Source organism: Camelus dromedarius, chromosome 20 (genome assembly GCF_036321535.1).
Source record: "Camelus dromedarius isolate mCamDro1 chromosome 20, mCamDro1.pat, whole genome shotgun sequence".
Classification (NCBI taxonomy): Eukaryota; Metazoa; Chordata; class Mammalia; order Artiodactyla; family Camelidae; genus Camelus; species Camelus dromedarius.
This window is the reverse complement of record NC_087455.1, coordinates 37,101,296-37,122,576: the sequence shown is the minus strand read 5'-3', so window position 1 is coordinate 37,122,576 and position 21,281 is coordinate 37,101,296. Positions and strand designations below refer to the sequence as shown.

Below are 21,281 nucleotides of genomic sequence, written 5' to 3'. Positions count from 1 at the left end.
CCTTGTCAGGAAGACCCTCTGGACTTCATTCATTCGCTCAGTAAACAGTTACGGGACTGCCGTTCTGAGTTCCAAAAACAAGACTAAAACAACCTTGGGCTCCGGTGCCGTTTAGCTCTTGGTTCCAGGTTGTGGCGAGTCCGGCCGTAGCCTCGGTGCCGCTCTCAGGTGCTGAGACTTAGCTTTGTAACTTCGTGATAAAGTCTGCCTTTTTGCTTAAACTAATTTAAGAGGATGTCAGTCACCAGCCACCCAGAGAGCCTTGGCCAAGGCACGAAAACCAGAAGGAAGGCAAGGCGTATAGAAAAGTGGCTGAGAATTCTTTTCTAACAGAGAGCTAAAGTGACTGAACTTATTTTTTAGCAGATGGCTTACAAAACTTGATCCTGCTTAATCTGAACAACAACCAGCTCACATGGATTCCTCAGGAAGTCAGCAGGTAATTTTGTTTATAGTGAGTGTTGGTTACCATCAAACCGCTCCCCCGTTTCTCCCCACCTTGGTCATCTGAACACTGTGTCCCTGGCTTCACGTCCTTGTGGGATTTACACCGTAGCAAAGAGGCCCCTGAATGACTGAGGCAGCCACTGATTTTAACCAGGTGATTCCTTAAACACTGCAGAGAAATGAGAGACAGCACGACTTGTTATTATAAAGCATAAAAATGGGGGTTTGAAATACAAAGTTCTGAAATTGATTGTGTTACTGATTTCCCAACTTAGGGTTCCTGGAGCTTGCTCCGCGACAGAATTGGGGACATTAAACTTTATTTCATATTAGTATTGTAGAACACTTTTAGCTTGATGGAGAAGATAACATAAAAGCAAAGATTTTAAAACCGGAATGTTATTTTCATTAACCCCCCCCCCCCATTTTATTATCATTAACAAAAACAAAATGCTATTTTTCCTTATCCTACACATTTGCACACATGGGCTGTTGTTACAGTCACTTTCTGGAGCAGCTGAAGGCCTTGTCCTTCTGCAGGCAAAACACCCTCTTGGGCTTTTCTTCTGACAGATGGAGAGAGAACCCTACTTGCGTTTAATTCAAAGACTCTCTTTATTGCCTGTTGAACAGAAACAGATGTATTACAACATAAGAGAATCCGGGTTTTTAAAGGAGGATACAAAGCTATGAATAGTTCTCAACAAAGCGTTTTCTGCAGCAGGTTAAAGTCTACCCCAATTCACTTATCTGTACCTCTAGCCAGGGTATCTTTTCCCAGTTAGATTTTTACAGAGAAAGTAATAATTTAAGTCAGAGCAACTAGAAAACATTTTTGAAGCTATCTAATTTCTGGAGAAGAGGATTACTCAGAGCAGTGACAATGCCAGTAGTTGTCTGCTTGCTTTTTCACTCGTGCATTTTACCACTGATTTATGTGTTGGTGATGTAATGAAAAAAGGACACCTTGGAAGCTCTGGCGAACTAGGTTCAGGTCCTCTCTTTGTGCAACGAGCCTTATGACCTTGGGTAAGTGGTTTTACTGTCCTGGACGTTGGCTTTCTCATCTCTAAAGGAAGAAGTTTAAGCAGATGAACTTCAAAATCCTGGCAGCTATAGCATATTGTGATTTCACAATTTAGTAAGCCTCGCTCTGTCTGGAGTACAAAGTACAATATTGTCTTTTGTTAAATGTATTTGTAACTATTTATATGGGTTTTTTTTTTGATGTTACTGTAAATGGAATTTTAAAAACTTATTTTCCAATTGCTTGTAGCTATAATATAGACATAAAGTCAATTTTTTAAATAATGATTGTGTAGTCTGTCACCTGCCTTTGTTTCTAGTAGGTTGGTTGGTTTTTTTTTTTTTTTTTTGCATTACCTTTTGTTAGCATTGTAACATTTAAAGTTTGGACTCTCTTAAATTTTGAAATATTCTTCTCCCATACCTTTAGAGATTCCTTGCTAACCTGGTTCATCTCTTTTTCTACTCATACCCACTCTGGGTGCCTTTTGAAAAAATTGTCAGATGTTCACATTTCTCAGGAATCTTTCCATTGGCTTCCTCTCTCTCTCCTGCCCTTTTGGTGGTGGTCTTCTTTCTGTCAGTTTCAGGTATTCAGATGACTTCCATTGTCGAGTTCATAGCTATCCCCCAAATCTCTTTCAATAGCACTGACCCCTCTCCCCTATCTTCTAGTCCCCCATTTTTAACTGTCTAGAAATGTCACTCATTCTGTTATTATTTTAACCTCAACACATTCACCCTTGAGATCATTAAACCTTCATTCTTAGCTTTCATTCAAGCAGACACACCTGCGTTTTAATCTTGAACACTGTTATCTGTTGGTGAATTGGGCAAGTTATTCACTGCCTCTGAGCCTTTATTTTCCTCATTTCTAAATTAAGGGTGATAATTCCAACCTTAGGGTTGTGCTGTTGATTAAATTTAATTCCCAGGAACATCGTTGGTGTTCACTAGTGCTTATTTCTTTCTGCTTCGTTATTCAAAATATTTTCTCAGCTTACTATGCCCTCCTGTTGCCCTAATTTTACAAGTTCTGTTATTCGAGGCCAAGTTCAAAATGTCTGTTCTTCCAAAATGCTTGTGGTATACCTCAGGTACAATATCTGCAATTGCAGGCTCAAATCTTAATCCTTTTTTCCCTGTTTGTTGGCATTTTCTATCCTCATGTTATGGCTCTAATATCTCCTTCTCGACCATGAATACGTAAGGACAGAATTTGTGGCCTATCTGTCTTTGCATCTTCTACAGCAACTCAGTGGTACAAGATACATAATCTGTATCTGTATCTAAATCTATACCTACACTCACACCTGTCTGTATCTGTGCTTGTGTATATATCCTCCTTTGTTGGCTTCCTCTTCGGTGTAACCAAAGTGTATGTACAAAGAATGAAAATAGAATTTTCTTTTCTCTTAAATCTAGGTTTTGATTACATAAAATACTTTAACATAGGCCATCTGATTATGATATCTTTAAAAGTTAAATTATAACAAATAAAAATTTTTTTATGCTTGGATGATTCATAGCAGTTGTGAACACTTAACGGAAATAAGGCTCAGTTGAGCTACAAAAGATGAATTGACACATAACTCTGATGAGTGATGTCTGTACAATGGACTTTGTTATTCTCATAAGTTTCATTCATATACTTCATTTGTTTTTTTAGATTAAGAAGCCTTACATATTTGAGTGTAAATCATAACCAGCTAGCCAGCATTCCTAGGGAACTCTGTTTCCTTAAGAATCTTTCTGAACTTCAGCTTAACTACAATCAGCTCGTTTGCATACCCGAAGAGATTAAGTTTTTGAAGAAGCTCCAGAAGCTTCTTCTGGTCCGGAACAACATTGAATCTTTGCCAGAGGTAAGCAAAAGACGGAACCAGAATTTCTTTTGTCTGGGGAGGAATTCGTTACAGCACACTGGGGAGCGGTTGTAGAATAGATCTGGGCATCTGAGTACAAGCCATCATTTGCTTTCCCTCTGATTAGGTGTAGTCAGTTCCCAAATCCCCATGACAAAGGAGGGCTATAACTTGGATTTTTTTTCGCATAGCTAGGGCTGCCAGATTTAGTAAATTTGAATTTCAGATTAGCAACAAGGAATTTTTTAGTATAAGTATGTTCCAAATATTGCATGGAACATACTTATACTAAAAAAGTCTTATTTTTTTGTGTATGAAATTTAAATGTAAGTGAGTCATCTTATCTGGCTCCATATACAGCACAAAATATAAGTACGTTTTGGTTTTGAAACATGTGCTAGGTGGCTTCCATTTTTCCTTTATGTTCACTCTCCATCCTTTTCCAGCCTGCTGTATGCCTGGGAGACTGACCTGTATGGGCTTCAGTGAGCTCTTTTGTCCTCTGGCTTCCTCTTGCATATGGCCAATGAGAGGTTCTAGCAGGAGGTGGAAGGGCAGGAGAGTGAGTACCAGATGGTGTTCCCTTGGTCCTCTCCCGGAAGGCGTTCTGTGAGTTGCCTGCCTGCCTTTCTGGAAGGTCATAGCTAGTGTCAGGTGACCCTCAGTGGACATCACTACCTTCCTGGGCTCTTTAGGGCTGTGGTGATAAAGAACTCCCTGCTGTTGCTAGCTTTGGGGAACTTTGCGGGTTTAGGGAACTGCCATTCTTGGTTTAGGGAACCTTGTTGATTTCCCTACACCCTGTCAAACTTTTATAAATAGTGTCTTTGTTAAACGCTCCTCAAATTTCCTGAGAAATCTGAGAGTACTGTTTGAGAGTACTGTTTCCTGTTAGGAATCTGTCAGTGGGTTTTCTTTCTTTACTTATGCAAATTATAATTAATTTGATAGGAGGAAATGCATGTCATACAGTAAATTGAGGAATGAAAAAGCAGATCAATTCCTACTGTCTTATTTTTCTCTCAGGAAGATATTTCCTTTAAAAATTCTGTGCATGCTATAATGTGATATGTAAAAATATCCAAGGTGTAGGCTGTGAATAAATATATTTCAAAAATTTCCTTCTTAAATCCACTGCAAATCCTATTTCCTATAAACAAATAGGAAAATATCTTGGAATTACAGAATAAACCTATTATAAGTGTATCTCCCTTATTTGAGGAAACAGCCATCACAGCCACATCAGGACCACTGTGAAGCATTGTATTATTTAGTGTTTGTAACAGCTTTATCATGTAGTTTTTATTATACCTATTTTAGAAAAAGGATAAGAGAGGTTATGTGACTTGAACACAGTTTGCAAAGGTCCAGAAAGCAGCTCAGATCCCTGTCTAACTTAAAAGTCTGTACTTCAAATCAACACTCTTAACTACAATTTTATAAATCCCAAGTCGTTTAGACTTTTAAAAATTTTGAATGCTAATAACTTCTATCCTGAATTATCATGTAAAGGATGCGTATGATCATTGATATCCTTGTATATTTAATATGAAATCAGTCTAAATGAAAAAATAAGAAAACATATGATTCAGTCTATCATTCTTTTGGTCTGCGTTATAAATAAGACATTACAGAAAATACTCATTTGTTTTGATAATGAACGAATTATGAATCATTTTCTGGTACATTATAAATTATGTGTCTGTCTGCACATGTGTATAAATGTATATGCCAATCCAGTCCCGCTGGGCACATGAATAGAGACTAACATATTTTATTTTCCTTAAAAGGAAAGGGTTGTGTGAGCACAGTGCTAAGCAAAAGGCAGATGCAAAGTAAAGGCCGGTGGAATTGTCCATAGAGATGGCTTTCTTGGATTACGTCTGTTTTCAGTTTCCCAGAGGTTCTTTCTGTTTTAAGGGTAGAAATGTCTACTAAAGAGCTCTTTTCTAGGCCCTTTAGGAAGCACTTTCTGATTAGTAACTTATTTAATCCATTCAACAACCATTTTGAAGTAGGGGCTTCCATTAATACCTGCATTTTACAAAAGGAGAAACTGAAGCACAAAGAACAGGAAATTTGCCCATATTGACTTATAAATGGTGCTTCTTGTATGATATAAAAATAGGGAAACTAGTGCAAGTCTCCAATAACAGAGGGAGAATTTAAAGTAAGACCCCATGGCACAAAACAAACCCGTCTTCAGTGCAGGCATGCTCTGGGGAAAGAATAAGAACTTACAAAAATAAATAAAATTTAAAACCAAAAAAGCCCCCAAAAACCAAAAAAAGGAATTTGCCCATAGATGCATAGTGTCAGTGGTGAATTTGAACGTGCAGATATTTACTACGAACAGTCTGACTCTCGGCCACCATGTTACGTTGCCCTGGAGTGGTCAGGGGGAATGGAGAGGTCGAAGGATCCGGTGATCCAGGCACAGTGATCTCCTTGAGGAGATGTACTGAAGAACTGATCAGGTATTCGGGAAAGGTGGTCAACCCCATAAAATTCAAACTTACAAGAAGTATTTATAATTCTACATACAGAGTTTTAAAAAGCTCTCTCTCTCTCTTTTGTCTCCTGACACAGGGACTTTGTGATCTTCTAAACCTAAAAATCCTAGACATAGCTGGAAATGTTATTCAAATATTTCCACCAGGAGTAAGTAAAGCCAACTTCTATTATAATTGAAAAATAATTTTGTTTATGCTATTGAAAAGAGAAAAATAGGCAGCCAGTAAGACCTATAGTAATTGGAACCTTGACTTTACAAATGGCTCAAAGATTTGCTTTGTTCTGGAATTTCAAAACTGTTTCTTTTCCAGTCCTTCCTTTGTGTCCTGTGCCTGCTGAACTTGTTTGAACTGAGTGAACTCAGATTGCTATTATATATATTTTAATATATTAGTTCTAACTGTTTTTTTTAAATCATGTACTGCTTTTGGTCACCTCAGTCTTTGAAAATATTCACTTTCAAGAGCATAAATTTATATCCCTTGCAATTGCAATTAACTCAAAGGAGACATTTCTACTGGTTGTTTTTAAGCCATAAACAATGAAGAATGCATTTTTTAAAAAAATTTGGAAATGAATTTTGACTTTGCTTTATTTCACCTAACTGGGAAGCAGTTGGCCTTGGGAAAGAAATGGCAGTTTTTTATATTGCATTTTTATAGCGGAGCAAATGTTTCCATGTGCAAGGTATTGATCAGAAGCCCATCAATCCAGAAGGTTTTCAATAAATAGCTGCTGATCCATTAATTACTTTTTCTGATTGATCAACACCAAATTGAGATTTCATTCCTTTTTCTTTTCTTTTTTTACCCCTTGAGCTATGTTTTACACTGAAGATGACTCAAATAGGAAAAATGAGTGTAATGTCTGTGTTTTAGAAAAAAATGTATACAGCTTTTTATTGTCATAAGTTATTCGTAGCATAAAGTTAATGATTTTAACCGTTTTTAAGTGTGCAGTTCTGTGGTACCATGTATCGTCATGTTGTGGCACAACGGTCTTCACCACCTGTCTCCAGAAGTTTTCCATCTTTTCAACTGAAACTCTGCCCAATAAAGACTGTAACTCCCCATTCCTCCTCCCTCTAACCCCTGGCAACTACCATTTTACTTCCTGTCTCTAAGAATTTGAGTACTTTAGGAACCTCACATAAATAGAATAATACAGTATTTGTCCTTTGGTGACTGGCTTATTTCACTTAGCATTATGTCCTCAGAGTTCATTTATGTTATGGCCTTTGTCAGAATTTCCCTCTTTTTATGGCTGAATAATATTCCATTGTATGTATATGCCGCATTTTGCTTATTCATTCATTTGTCCACGGACACTTGGGTTGCTTCCTCTTTTTGGCTATTGAGAATAATGCTGCTGTGAACATGGGGGTACGAGTACCTGTTCAAGTCCCTGCTTTCACTTCTTTTGGGCAAATACCCAGCAGTTCTGCTGGGTCATATGGTAACTGCATGTTTTAATTTTTTTTTTAAAGAAATTGTGACACTGTTTTCCAAAAATATAGTTTTGAATGTTTAATAAGAATTGGATGTTAATACTGACTGGCAATGCTCCAAGATTTTTTTCATCCTGCAAGTCTTAGTTCAGTTCTTTTCTGCCCTATGATGCCATCTCTGATGCCCAGAGCAAACTTCTGGTGCCTCTTCTTCTCTGGTACCATTGCAGTTTGTACATACTGTTACCGAGTCCAAACTCGTTCTGCTCGCTGCACGACAGGCCAGTAAATCAGGAGATTAGGTGTTGGGGCAAGGAATAGTGACTTTATTTGGAAAGCCGGCAGATGATGAGGATGGCAGACTAATGTTTTGGAGAACCATCGTACTGAAGTCAGAATTCATGCTCCTTTTATACTAAAAATGGGAGGGGTGTTGTTGGTTGTTGCAAAGTTCTTGACATAGGAATTCTTTGTTCTTGTAGCTGTCCACTTGGGTCAGGTCATCATGCCCCTGTAAGACCTCTAACAAAACAAACATGATTTTCTATTCTGCAACTTGCTGTCTTTCTTTGAGAGCAAAAGTGTTAATATCCTTAAAGGTCAGAGCCCTGAGAATAGGCTCTCCTGTATATTTCAGGCTAAAGGCAACATTGTTTCACAAAAGGTGCAGCGCCAGCAAGACTAAGCCTAGAAAACAGGGCACAGGGTTAAAGCCAAAGGAACAGACCTCATATGGAGTCAGATTGGTTCTTTTCTGTTATAACACCACCTAGTAGAGTAATCCTTTTCACGTGTGTCTTCCCGTTAGGCTGTAAGCTTGCAAAGAAAAGGAGTACTCTTTTCGCCTCCATACCCGCATTGTCTTGAATTTCAATTGAATAAATATTTGTTAGACAAATAAATAAAAAATAATGTTCTTAAGCTACATCCAGTATTTGCCTTAGTAGTATCATGAATTCACTGTCCCTTCTACAGTGATTCTGTACTTACAGTTTTGATAAAACACTATTATTTAGATCCCATTAATTTGGAGTAATTTTGACAGAATCTGAGTTAGTTTCACCTTGGTAGCACCTATTTCAGAAATTTCAGAAAAACTGATATAAGATATTCTGTGGACTCGTCTGAGCTTTGGTCCAACTGGTTCAAATTAGTAAAATTTCCACATTTGATAAATGGCGCAACTAATGGGGTAAATGGTGAACACAGGATAAATGACTGATCTTAGGTCATGCTGTGATTATCAGCGAAAGAGAGTAAGTTTCAAAGTAATAACAGTGAACTTTAAAAACAGGCCACGCTTTTTAGGAAGCAGAATAGTATAGAAATGAAGAACACAGACTTGGGGTCGTATACACGTGAGTGTAAAGGCCTGATTTTCTGTCTGCTAACTTTGTAATCTCCGAGTTGCTGTTTCATTTGTAAACTGGGTGTATTAATACCACTAACTTCAAGAAGACTGTTAAGGTAGATGATGATTTTAAAGCATTTTGTACACAGTTGTTGTTCAAGGGATGAAACCTCTTAGGATTATACATAGTATGTGTAATATACACCAATAGTGAACTGCTGCTGGTAACACATAACTATGGTGATCATCCACTGCCTACTGGCGTTAACAGGAAGAATTGACCTTGTGAAGTACATGTTTTAAAACCTTATTTTTCCTATAAAAAATATTCAAACATGCATAAAAGCAGAGGAGAGCAAGAGAAAGCTCTGCTTACCTGTTGCCCTGAAGTGTGGTCTTAAAGATGTGAAGATGTGTTCTGTCGAAGGGTCTTATTTTACCTCCTCACAGCTATTTTGTTTTTAAAATAGGGCTTTATTTAAGACTGTTTGCTATTTTATGACCTGAAACTTGGTATATTGTTTGAAAAATGTAGTTATTTCACAGAAGTATACTTTTTATTCACATAGCTTTTAAATATTCGAAATTGAATTTTCACCAGGATTTTTGTATAAGAAAGTACATTAAATGGAGATCTGCAGTAAGATAATGGGACTGTTATAATTATTCATAGGTGTTCAATCAAAAGAGTTTCTGTCATGATCACAGCGAATTAGCTCTTTTAGAAATGTATTATTCTTTTATTACCGTTTAGTCAGATCTAGTACAGTGGGATTTTAAATTTTTTTCTCCTCTCTTTTTTCTTCATTTAAACATAAAACTCTTTTTGAAAGCTGTACAAATCGCACATTCTTCTTAAAATTTCAAACAGCAAAAAAAACCAACCATAATAATAATAATAAAAGTCTCCATTCCAGAACCTCTACATGTGTGTTTTTTAGAAAAGTCTGTTAAAGCATTTTTTCACATTGTATTATGTCTGGATTGGTTTCATGATGTTTCATTTCCTAGTATGAATTTTCTTTTTAAAGAAATTCCGTCTAATTATGTAAAAGGTGTCATTGCCAGTAGGAAAGCCAGTGAAGAGAAAACAAACTCTGGAGCTAATTCCTCGATCTGATATATCATTCCACAATTTGAGGAAATTCCCAGTGCCTCAGATAAAGTTATTTTATGTCCAATTTGTATCTAAGACGATGTCAAAATGATTTGTTTTAATAGTTTACAAAGTGCCTCGTGCTTCTTGGATGAACAGGGATTGTTAATCTTTTTTTTAAAGGTAACTGTTCCTCCCCTTTTGCTCTCTTGTCTTCAGATGTCTTTGTGTAAATACATTTTTCTGATGATAGATTGATGATGATGATTCTAATTTACTGTAGAAAATCCAGAAAATAAATAAACACAGAAAGCACAAAAGTGCCTTTAGGTTTACCTCCCAGAGCGTGTTTATTGCTGGATTTTTTTTCTTCAAGTACCTTATTTTTATATATGTGCTTAAAACGTTTCCCAGTCCTGCTGTAATGGGCCTTAAAATAATATGGGTGTTTTCTTGTGAGGACACCAGCCCTTGGATTAGGGCCCACCCTATCTAGTATATCCTCATTTTAGCTAATTACATCTGTAAAGATTCTTTCTAAGTAAGGTCACATTCTCAGGTTCTCGGTGGATGGACACTGTTCAGCTCGTCATATTTGGGTAGAACGGTGAGCTTTATTTAGCTCTCTGTTCAGCGCCTCTCTGTGTGGGAGCTGTAACTCTCCAATGTGAGGCTTAGATGGCGATTCAGTTCAGCTAAGCTAAGCTCTCTTCTAGGTGTTGGGCATGAAGATTTGAAGAATTCCTATCCTTAGGGAACTCTGGGGAGGCAAGTAAACAAATACTGGTGTTGTCCTGTAAGAACTTTGGAATTCATGTTTGAAGAAAGCTCTAGAAATTAAGTGGGCCTTGGAGAGCTCATGAGAAAAATATAAAGACAGAAACTTAAAATTAGAAAAGTTAAAGAAAGTGGCACTAATTAGCTTGGAAAGAGGAGGGCAGGTAGGAGGTAACTTCATTGCTGAGTTCAAAATATGAAGGGGGAAAGTAACCAGCTGCCTTCGTAAGTTTTGATGATGAGGGGGAAGAGCCTCGTATTGTTACTGCTGCAGGAGGGCTTTGGACTAAGATACTATAGTGGGATTTCTAGGAGGAATGGTTACTAGCCTCTCTCTAGATTCTAAAAGAAAGTGTAGAAAACTCAGTCTGAAGTAGTTATGATTCAGCCTTTTCAACAGGGAGAAAAGTAAATTACTTTTACTTTTTCCAGTTACCTTGAAACAATTATTTAAAAACAAAATTTGTCTTTAAGCAAAGATCTTTCTCTGGTTCCTTTGGTTATTTTTCAAACTGCAATCATTTCAAGAAAACAGTTGACCTGACGAAAGTGAGTAAAAAGATCATCACCAGGGGACGTAATGATGTTTGTCTTTGATGTGACGCTTCTAACAAGATATCATATGTGAAACGTTTTCAGACCTAGCAGAAGACTTCACGCTTCTGTAACACCTTTGATCAGAAGCTTCCATTATCAGTCTGTCTGACCGCCTGAAGTACTGTCACTACTTTTCAGGTTGAAAAATGGCATTAAAAGTTATCTTTCCGAAGCTGTGCTTTGCAATTATCTAGTAATTTGTAGATTTGCAAGCAGTTTTGCATAATATCAAATATATTTGATATTGAAAAAGCCCTTTAAAGAAGGCAGATTTGGTCTCCTTATCCCCTGTTTGGAGCTGAGGTTCTTGAAGCTCCAAGGAAGTAATTTACTTTACAGCAGTTGCCCTCAAACTTGAATGTGCATGAAAATCACCTGCAGGGATGGTTAAAATCCCGACGGCTGGTCCCTACCCCTTAGAGTTTCTGACTCAGTAGGTTGGAGAGCCCAAGAATTTGCATTTCTTTTAAGTTCTTAGATGATGCTGTTCTGCAAGTCTGTGGACCACACTTGGAGAACCACCACTGGTCTGAAGTATATATAAGAGTGTGGTAGAGCTTGGACTTAACACTCAAGATTTTTGCTGCAAGCCTGTCTCGGAACCATGCCTCTGAGAGAAAAAAAAGTACTGAGGAGTCTTTTCTTGTCTCAGGAGTGACAGGCAGGAGTAGCCCCTGATGTGCTACATAAATAAATGAGACATTGCTTTCGTTTCAGTGAGAGTTTGGGTTTTGAGGATCTCCCTGTTGTCTTGACTAAAATGATACCCAAGGAACATCCCTTGAACAATAGAATTCATATGTGCTCTGGAAAATACATAGAAACTAGGACTTTGGTATGTGAACACAGGGAATTCCTATAAAGTTGGAAGCTGAATTTTATATGTCACTTAATCCCCTTCAGCTACTCTGTGGGTGTACTTGGTGCATATATGCCACTGATATCACTTCTTAAACATGTGTTCATCAGCCAATTAAAACACTGGAGAGGTTTTAAGCATGTGACTTTAAACACTTAATTTTATTTTGGAGAAACTTTAGCAAGGCCAACTCTTTTACCGTATAATCTAATTAATTGTTTCTAAAAGTTTTGTCTTTATGAAGTTTTTTTTTATTTACATTGGCTCTAGAAGTGAAACTCACGTTCATCTAAAACATTTACAAGGACACGTAAATGTGACAACTTGTGAGAAAGTGCTTTGTGGAGAGTAGGCATTGAAGGAATGAGCTTAAAAGATGATCAGTCAGCCAATGCAGTATTTTCCAAAGCTGCTCCTTTTTCATTTTCAAGTTCATGTTAACATTCATTTGAATCTGTGCTCTCCATAAAAAGATTCTGTGTCAGAGTTAGGGATCTTAAGTACTTGTATACCCTTAAGATTTGTACACACATCCTGGTGTTTTTATAAGAAAAAAAAATCCAGAGAAAAAGCCTCTTGCAATGGCCTTGTCATGAGAAAAATTATGTTTGGACTATTCATGGGGGTTAATAGTTACAGCAACTAGTCCATTTCATCAATGTCCCCTTTTTCCCTTCAAGAAACGTCAGAGTTATCATAAATCAAATTTGAGAATAGTGTAAGCACTTTCCCTTATGCAGTATGAGAAACACAGGAGAGAAAAAAATGTAAGCGACTTTCCCAGGAGTACAAATCATTTAAATGAAGAGAAGAATTGAATCCACTGTTCCCAAACAAAAATTAAATACGCCTGGATTCGCAATTCATCAGTTGTGTGACCTTGAGCACATAACTCAGTTACTCTGTGTCTCTCTCTTTCTTTCTGTAAGTTGAGGATATTAATAACACCTGCATCATAACATTGTTGGAAAAGTATCTGACAGTTGGTGCTTAGCAAATACAGAGTGAACAAATAATTAAATGAGATAATGCATATAAATCCTTTACTAATGCTTGGTACGTAATTGGTGTTAAATGTTATTTTCTTTTCATCCTAAAGTTTGGTCTGAGCTATTGAATCCATCCCAAATGCAGGGATGTCTTTGCAGGCTTTCAAAGTCACGAGAGCACCTGAATGATACTAACTTGTAATTTGCAGGGTAACCACTGTTCTGTACGCATGAGTTGCAAGGGGGATGCACTCTGTCAACAGCACAGTATTTCAGGTTATTTTCCTCTACAGATCTGTTTACATTCTTCTGGTCGACCTTGGTTAATCAGCAAAACAGTACCAATAATCTCCCTGAAGGAAGCCTTCTTTCCCTGTATTTGATTCTGTTTATTTCTGTCTCATCCTTTCTCCTTAAATCTTGGCTCACTTGGTTTCTGATTGTCACACCAGATTCCTCTGCAACTGAGACCCCTTTTTCCTGAATTCCCCTTTTCTTAGACCCTTTACTCAACTTGTCGCTTACTACTTATCTTGATGTCCTTTCTTGTCTTGAATACTTTTAATTTAAAATGGTTTCTCTATTTATAGCCAATGCTGATTGATTTTGATCCATGCCAGTGTAAGCACATCTCGCTATGTGCTTGGTTCCAGACACTTGCCTGATATGTAGCATATAGACCCTGGCTTAGTGTCAATCTTGGCTTCATATTTGTCTTAATTTATAAAGCCTAAGTATTACACAAACGTTCCCAGAGCTTTTTGTTATTTTACTTTTTTTGTGCTTAATCCAAAGTCAAGTGGTGAAAGCCATTTTTATTTTTGAATGATTCTCATCATTTCCAAGTGAGCTCACCTGCTTTCAGTCGAATGGTTTCCATATATGAGCAGTTACACACAAGCATGTGCACATACACACAGCATGGCCATTTAGCTTGGGATTAAGATAAATATTTCTGTGAAATTGACTGAACACTTGGAGAATGGTTATATACAGTTTCAACATGTCCATGACCAAAAATGTCCTTGAGTGGTCAAAGCCCAATACAGTTGTGGGAAAGGAACTTGGGAAAATGAATTTGTGATATTTTCCTTGTACCAAAATTTCTATCAAGACTTTTGAAAGTCTTTTGGAAGATGATTAAGAAATAGCCTAAAGTATAAGGTGATTTGGTTGGAAGTCTAGTGATTTGGTTGGAAGTATCCCCTTTGCTCCATTAGCCATGAGAAATCCCAGTTGTTCACCTCCATCCCATTACCTTTCTTCCTCTCTTGGATAGTAGCATTAGAGATCCGCTTTGTTCTTCTTCCATAGCTATAGTTTATTTATTTTTTGCCTCTGTTGAATATTAAGGAAAACTATACCCTATCCTTGAGGCTCATTACATCCTCTCTAAAATTTGATAATTTGAAAGTAGTGTATTTTTCTTTGGTTGTCTGTGCTGCCTTCAGTGGCTCAATTTATTAGGAGATATACATTTAAACCAACATTCACTGACCTTTAAAAAAATGGGATACAAGCCAATGCTTGCCTAATGAAAACCCCTTGTGGGCCCTGTGGTTTTATATAAGTGATGCAAGCTTAGCTAATACAGAATCAGTGAGTTCCAAAACTTGACTTCTTCGCCTGTCACTGCTTTTACGAGAATGAGATCATGTTTTCTGCTGTTTCTTATATGGGGGTGTGGGGTGGCAAGGAGAAGGGTGTTGAATTATATGTGATTGCTTCTTTTGCCATTCGAATTCTAAAATTCCATAAGATAGACATTTTGAAATGAAAAAGAGAGAAAATCCGTAAAATATTACCCTGGATGCAATGAGGGTTTTGTTAAAAGTCTGGTTCAAAAATTGAGGGCTTAAACATGTTTAAGTTGAGGGGTGTAAGTGTTTTTCCCCGTTTAGCTGTGATCTGGGTTCTGATTTTCTCCCGCTGTGTGTGCTCTGGAGGTGAAGACAGGCTGGTGCTGGACGCCTGTAGGTGCTTCAGGGAGCCCTGTTCCACGTTTATGGTGGTTGGCGCACAGGGTCTAGCTATCGTGGTTAGCCTTGGGAAGTGTTTTCTTCTAGTCAAGTACGTAAAGAAAGTGATTCAAGAGATAAAAGTGCTGCTGCTTATCCTCAGAATGGGGATTCCGAAATTTAAGCTGCATCCCCTTCACTTGTTGAGAGGAAGGGAGGTTAGAGTCATTTGCTCGTAAAAGTCAGAGTCAGAACTGCTATCATTTCTGCTTTGTGATAAAGTGGAGTTTAAATGATTTCAAAACGAGGGCCAGTATTTTTCAAGGAGTGAACCTAATAAAAATGAGAAAAATGTTAAAGAAAGGCTCTGATTGAAATCCAGTAATGCAGCTCTTGTGCAGCCTGCTCGGGTGTTGATTTTCATTTAGATGATGCTCCCTTTCAGCTGCCCTCCCCATTCCCCCGCCAACAAGGTAGAGCTCTATCAAATCCTGGCTTTAGGGATTCACTATTTATTCCTCCGTGGTTTTCCAGGCCATAATCCTTGTAAATTATATCTTTATCAAATAGATTTTAGAGTGCAATAGGAATCAGCAGTGGTGCTTGTTAAAATTTTGATGTCTTGGCCCCATGCCCCTATATTCTGAATATGGCTAATGCTTTTTGTTTTTAAGTTGAGTTTTCTTACATTAGTTTAGCTATATCAGCTCTATTTTAATTGATATTTGCAGGATATATCAATTTTCATTCCTTACTTTCAACTTTTTATATAACCTTAGGATTTAGATACATTTCATGTAAGTAGTATATGTCTCTTCCTTTTTCTAAATCCAGTGTGGTCATCTTTGTCTTTAACTTCCAGCATTTAGTTCATCTAAATTTAATGTAATTGCTGATTTATTGGGGGCTAAATCCATATATTCCTGTATATAATTTGTTCCACGAATTCTGTATTCCTTTTTCTCTCTTTTTTTCCTTTCTTCTGAAGTGATTGGATATTTTTATTAATCCATTTTTAAAATCTGTGTAGGGAATTTTTGTACAACTTGTTCCTTTAATTGACTACCTTATAATTAAAAAAATCCCACTTGCTTTATGGGACTGTATTTTTAATTAGTGCTTTTACTCTCCATTTTAGGCGATGCAAGAACTTTACGACACTTTTCATCTATTTATGCAGCTCCACTCTTTGATATTTGGCATGTATTACAGTTCTTTTTGTATTGTAAAAGGTTTTATTGTTATTCTACACAGATATTATTCAGTTGGATTTCTCTGCAGGTTTAACATTTTTGTTGTTACTCATTTTTTCCTGTGTCTCCAATCTTCCTTTTGGGACCCTGTGTTTACCTTCAGCTCAGACAACATGCTTCAGTAGTTTTAAATTTGGGGCTCATTTCTCTGGATATCTTTCTGTTCTTAGATTTTGCCTTGGTCATTCCTGATGGTCTCATTAGCTCTTTGATGCCTTTAAGATGATTTTAAATATATTTTTACTTACATAAACAGATACTAACTACTATATATAAAACAGATAAACAACAAGCTTATACTGTACAGCACAGGGAACTATGTTCAATATCTTGTAGTCACCTATAATGAAAAAGAATATGAAAGGGAATATATGTATGTATATGGATGACTGGGACATTATGCTGTGCACCAGAAATTGACACAACATTGTGAACTGACTATACTTCAATAAAAAAAAGAATGCAAAATGCCAAAAAAAAAAAAAAAACCCCAAAATCCCCAGGCTTTAAAATGTATATATTTTTACTTATGTAAAATGTAATGGGAAGTTTTGTCTGAATTACTTTGTTTTCCATTACTGGAATTGGACATTTTTGATAAGGACAACAGAGAAAATTAAGAGTGGCTTCATCTGAAAAACTTGCTTATCTTCCTCAGTAACCAATACATTTCCTTTTCTTTAATGAACACTCACCTCTGCTCAGCCCTAGGACTCCTCTGCAGGTGTCAGACTGGGAGCTCCCAAAGCACTCTGACTCTGGCTCAGTCAAACCACCCTCTCAGTGATGCACAGGTACTAGGTCTGGCTCTCCACGTCAGAGGCAGTGTAGTCTCCTTGTTTCTTGCCTTTCTGAGGAAATAGTCTTTCCTATGGTTTCTCCATTGCTGGCTCTTTTGTATCATACACAGCTCAACTATCAACTCTTCAGAAAAGCCTTCATTGACCACCCAAAAAAGTAGCCACTGCATTATTCTGTTACAGCGATTTAAAAACTTTTCTTTATGGCACTTACAATTGCTATAAATATGTTTACTTATTTATTTGTTTATATGTTTATTGTTTGTCTTCATTTGCCCTCCATTCTTTTATTCCCAATGGATGTAGTTCCCATGAAAGCAGGACACTTGCCTGTTTATTCATTGTTATATTCTTATTGCTTAGAGTAGTGGTAGGCGAATGGTAAACATGGAATATATATTTGTGAATGAATAAATGACTGAATGGCATGATCTTAGCCATTGTTTCATTTCCCTACTCATTATCAAGTGTCCATAAGTCACAAACATTGGGAAGGTCCCAAGAATATTCTGTTTGGTGTGAGGACTTACCTCCATCTTGTCGCTGCCTCCTCCAGCTTCCACTCTATTTGCTTGGTCAGATACTGCCTTCCTGCACCATCTGTCCTCCAGAGGACTCTGCATTCCTGAGTCTTCCAAGAATGCTCTAAGGTAAATCTCTGTTTAACAGCTGCATTACATTTCTATTAAAGTTCTATTTCCTTTTTAATCTTAAAAGATAATTAAAATGATAGAAACCCTTTAATATTCTTTTAGCCTTCGATGCCAAGAGGTTCAGAACAAAATTAAGACACTACAATTTTCGAATCATGTTATTCTGTATTTTTGAACTCTTAACTTTATTGGCATTACTGTGTAAATCTCCTATTATTAACCACTTAAAATTCTTGGAATAAAATTGAGAATATGTTAAAAGACAAGGCAAAACAAAAATAAAAACTCAGGTCCTGACTAAGAAGGTATCCCAAAAGAATGTCAAAGCTTTCAGTATAAAATTGCATGACGTTTCAGAACATTTTATTTCTAGTCAGCAGCGAGGGTATGAGGAGAAAGGTCAATTGTCTCCTTGTTCCTAGGCTTTTTGTGAGGTTCGGATCAAATAAATTTATGGAAAGCTGCTTGCTACTCTAAAAATTTAGTTTTCTCTTGCTTTTTCCTCTAAGTGCCAATATGCAAAAAATCACACTGTAGTGTGCAGAGAAAGTATGATGAGATAAGTCTAGTGATTAATGACAGTTAAGACAGAAGGTTCTAGAACATAACAGGGGTGGGAATCGCTTCTCTGTCAAGAAGACAATTAGCCAGAGGTGTCAGAGAACTAGACACAGAAGGCACATAGTTCTTTCTTTTGTTAGAATCAGTTCAGCTTTCCTTTAGGAAATTCTGGCAAGAAAATTACATGGAATGGAGCCTGATAATTAGGGAAGAACCATCAGGGATGGGCAAAGGCCATCACAGGAGGGATATATTGTGAGAGTTCCATCTCCCTAGGTCACAGATGCTTGCTGGAAACAGTAATTTGCCAAGGGGGGTTGTGTAAAATTTGCTATATAAAAACAAATAATAGTTTATATTCTTTGAAAGGTATGTGGTTGGTTTTGTGCTAATCACCGTAGAAGCATCATCTTATTTAATCCTCATGATAGCCCTGTGAGCTAAGTATTATTACTGTTACTATTTTACAGATGAGAAAACTGAGCTTTGGGAACAGATTGATGTACTTTTCCCAACATCATGTAGCAGAGCTGAAATTGAAACTTAGATTGCTTCAAAGCCACAATAAACTTAATTACTAGGGTACTTTTAGAAACATACCATGTCAGATTATCGTATATGGTTCCTGTTTGTCAAGATTGTATGTTCTTTTAATTATTGTGGAAGGCATGGCTGAGGTGGACTAGCCAGAGAAGGGGCTGAGCTCTGAATCCTGTTCCCCCACCTGCCTAGCCCCTGTGCTCCTGCAGACTCTAGCTTGCTTTGGAAAACTAAAGTCAAACCTGTCCTGAACTAATTCCCATGGGAAGTGGCCATGTGTCAAATTCTTGCCACAGAAAACTAAGTAGAGATCTTTTGGGTGGGATTTCTAGGAAAGCTTTTATTTTGCCAGTAAAATTGGACAGACTTACCTGGTTCCCACTAACCTCTTTTACCTTTTGCTTCTTGGTCTTCCATTTGTTCCCTGGACTTGATTGAGAATTAGCAGCTATTATGAGGCTATAAAGGGACAAGCATGAACATAATATTATAATGCATACACTCAATATTGTAATTAATTAATCTATCATAATTAATTTTTCATATTATAAAAGATTCAGTAATTAATAAAAATAGTTACTTTTTTTTAGCCCCTAACCTGTGCTTTATTGCAGGAGTCATAATGATGTGAATGACTCCAGAGTCAAATAAAAAAACCTGTGTCTAAAATCTTGGGGTAATGTTAATAGCTAAAAGTAGGCACTTCTTCAAAGCTTTAAATAATTATATTTGAAAACAAAAAGCAGCACAATGCTCAGAAAAAAAATAGCACTTTATAAAATATTCTTTTTGGTCTAGAAATTTCGATATAGAAGCAAGTTACTAAAGAATCAATTGATAGAGCTTTCTAACACAGAGGAACTTGTGTACATGTATGTGTGTACACATGTATAATTTTTAAAAAATAAAAGTGAATTCTGAGGCTGTAAGCAACAAAACCAAGACAGAGGATACAAGAAAAAACGAATTTGGGTTTTATGTTCATGTAGCTGAACCAGTATTTCTTCTTTTTTTCATTGTTGTCTCCCTCACCTCCAGGACCATTTTAGAGCTTTTTAGACCTAATAGCTACCCCCTACCCCCACTCCATTACATTTTAGTACCAGAGATATACTGTATATGTGTTTATATTGTCAGGTAGGATTGGGTTTTGGGGGGCACAAACCATTATAATATCTAAGGTTTTTTCCCTCCCCCCCAAACCAATTTTAACCTCCTTGGGGATGATGTCAGCTCCCACCCTCATTGTTGAAATGTGTGAGCTGAACCAGCACAGAACTTGAAAAAATATTTATTACATTCCTGCTTTGATACCTCATGGGCCAGATACGTGGGAGAGTTTCCAAACTTCTGAGAAAAATCTTAGGATCAGCACAAATGTTGAGATAGCTTTCTTGAAATCCTTGAAATATTTTTAACTCTGGGAAAATTTTATTGAGTTTGGAAAGTTGTGTTTTCTGTCTTTTAACCCAGTACAGGAGAGGTCTATCTCCTGTTGCTCCTATTCCCAAATTAATCTTCTGAAGATTTGCAGACTGGTAATCAGAATTAGGATAATGTAAGTTTCATCATTCCTGGAAAAACATTAAAAAATTTCTTTTCACTGTGGATTATTTGGAAAATAGAGATAAATAAAAAGAAGAAAAGCAACATTACACATAATCTGACCTTGCAGGGCGATGGCAGGGAAACACACCATAAACATACTGGTGAGTTTCTTCCTGATCTTCCAGTTTTTGAAGTCTGTGAATGCATGTGTACACATGCACATATAGGGTTTTTTTCAAAAATGAAATATTCACATGTGTTAATGTGTTAGTATTATTACTATTACTTATACATTAGTGTATTACTCATATATGCATATTTCATAACATGCCTCTTCAGGTTTTTATTATAAACATTTCCCTGTGGTTTAAAGTATTTTCCTGTGTCACTATTTCTAATGACTGTGTCACATTGATACTGTATATATTCAAGCAGTCTTATATTTTTTGACAGGTAGGATATTTCAAACTTCTTGTCACAATAAAAACGCTTCAATGAATGCCATTGTAGCTGATCTTTGTACATACCATTAATTACTCCTTGGGAAAGATTTCTTGAAGTGTTAATTGCTGGATCAGCATTTGTGCATACTTTTACTGACTGGATAAATATTGCCAAATTTCAATCCAAAAAGCTTATATGAGTCAATATTTCCAAGTTTACAATTGGTTTTTATTCTTGTTTTGTACAAGCAACCTCTCACGTGTCTAGTTTGAAGGTATTAATATACTAGTTGTTTTAGAATCCTATCCTGTCAGCTTTATTTCCTGTTATAAACATTTGGATCTGTTATCTCTAATGATGTTGGCACTCAGCGATTATCAGGTAATTTCATTTTCAACTTTCAGCTTATTTAATTTGGGACACTTGAGATTCCCGGAAAGAATGGCAGCTTTCTTCGCAGCTCACATGAAGGGAGAAGAGGAAGTTCTTACAGGAGATGGCACTGGTCAGCGTGAGCAGAGAGCAGAGACAGCTGGAGTGTTCCAGCGGGAACAGT

General features: G+C 36.9%; 1 protein-coding gene across 2 annotated transcripts in view; it reads left to right on the top strand.

The window, feature by feature from the left end:
* The window catches only part of LRRC69 (leucine rich repeat containing 69), a 73,400-nt gene that overhangs the window by 17,524 nt on the left and 34,595 nt on the right, over positions 1–21,281 (top strand). Inside the window, exons 3-5 of one of the 2 annotated variants that reach the window (XM_010975993.3) lie at positions 367–439; positions 3,143–3,338; positions 5,928–5,999. The exons of the other annotated variant lie outside the window; for it this stretch is intronic. Of the exons in view, the coding sequence (XP_010974295.1) occupies positions 367–439; positions 3,143–3,338; positions 5,928–5,999 (341 nt within the window). The remainder of the gene's footprint in view (positions 1–366; positions 440–3,142; positions 3,339–5,927; positions 6,000–21,281) is intronic. 2 annotated transcript variants of the gene reach the window in all.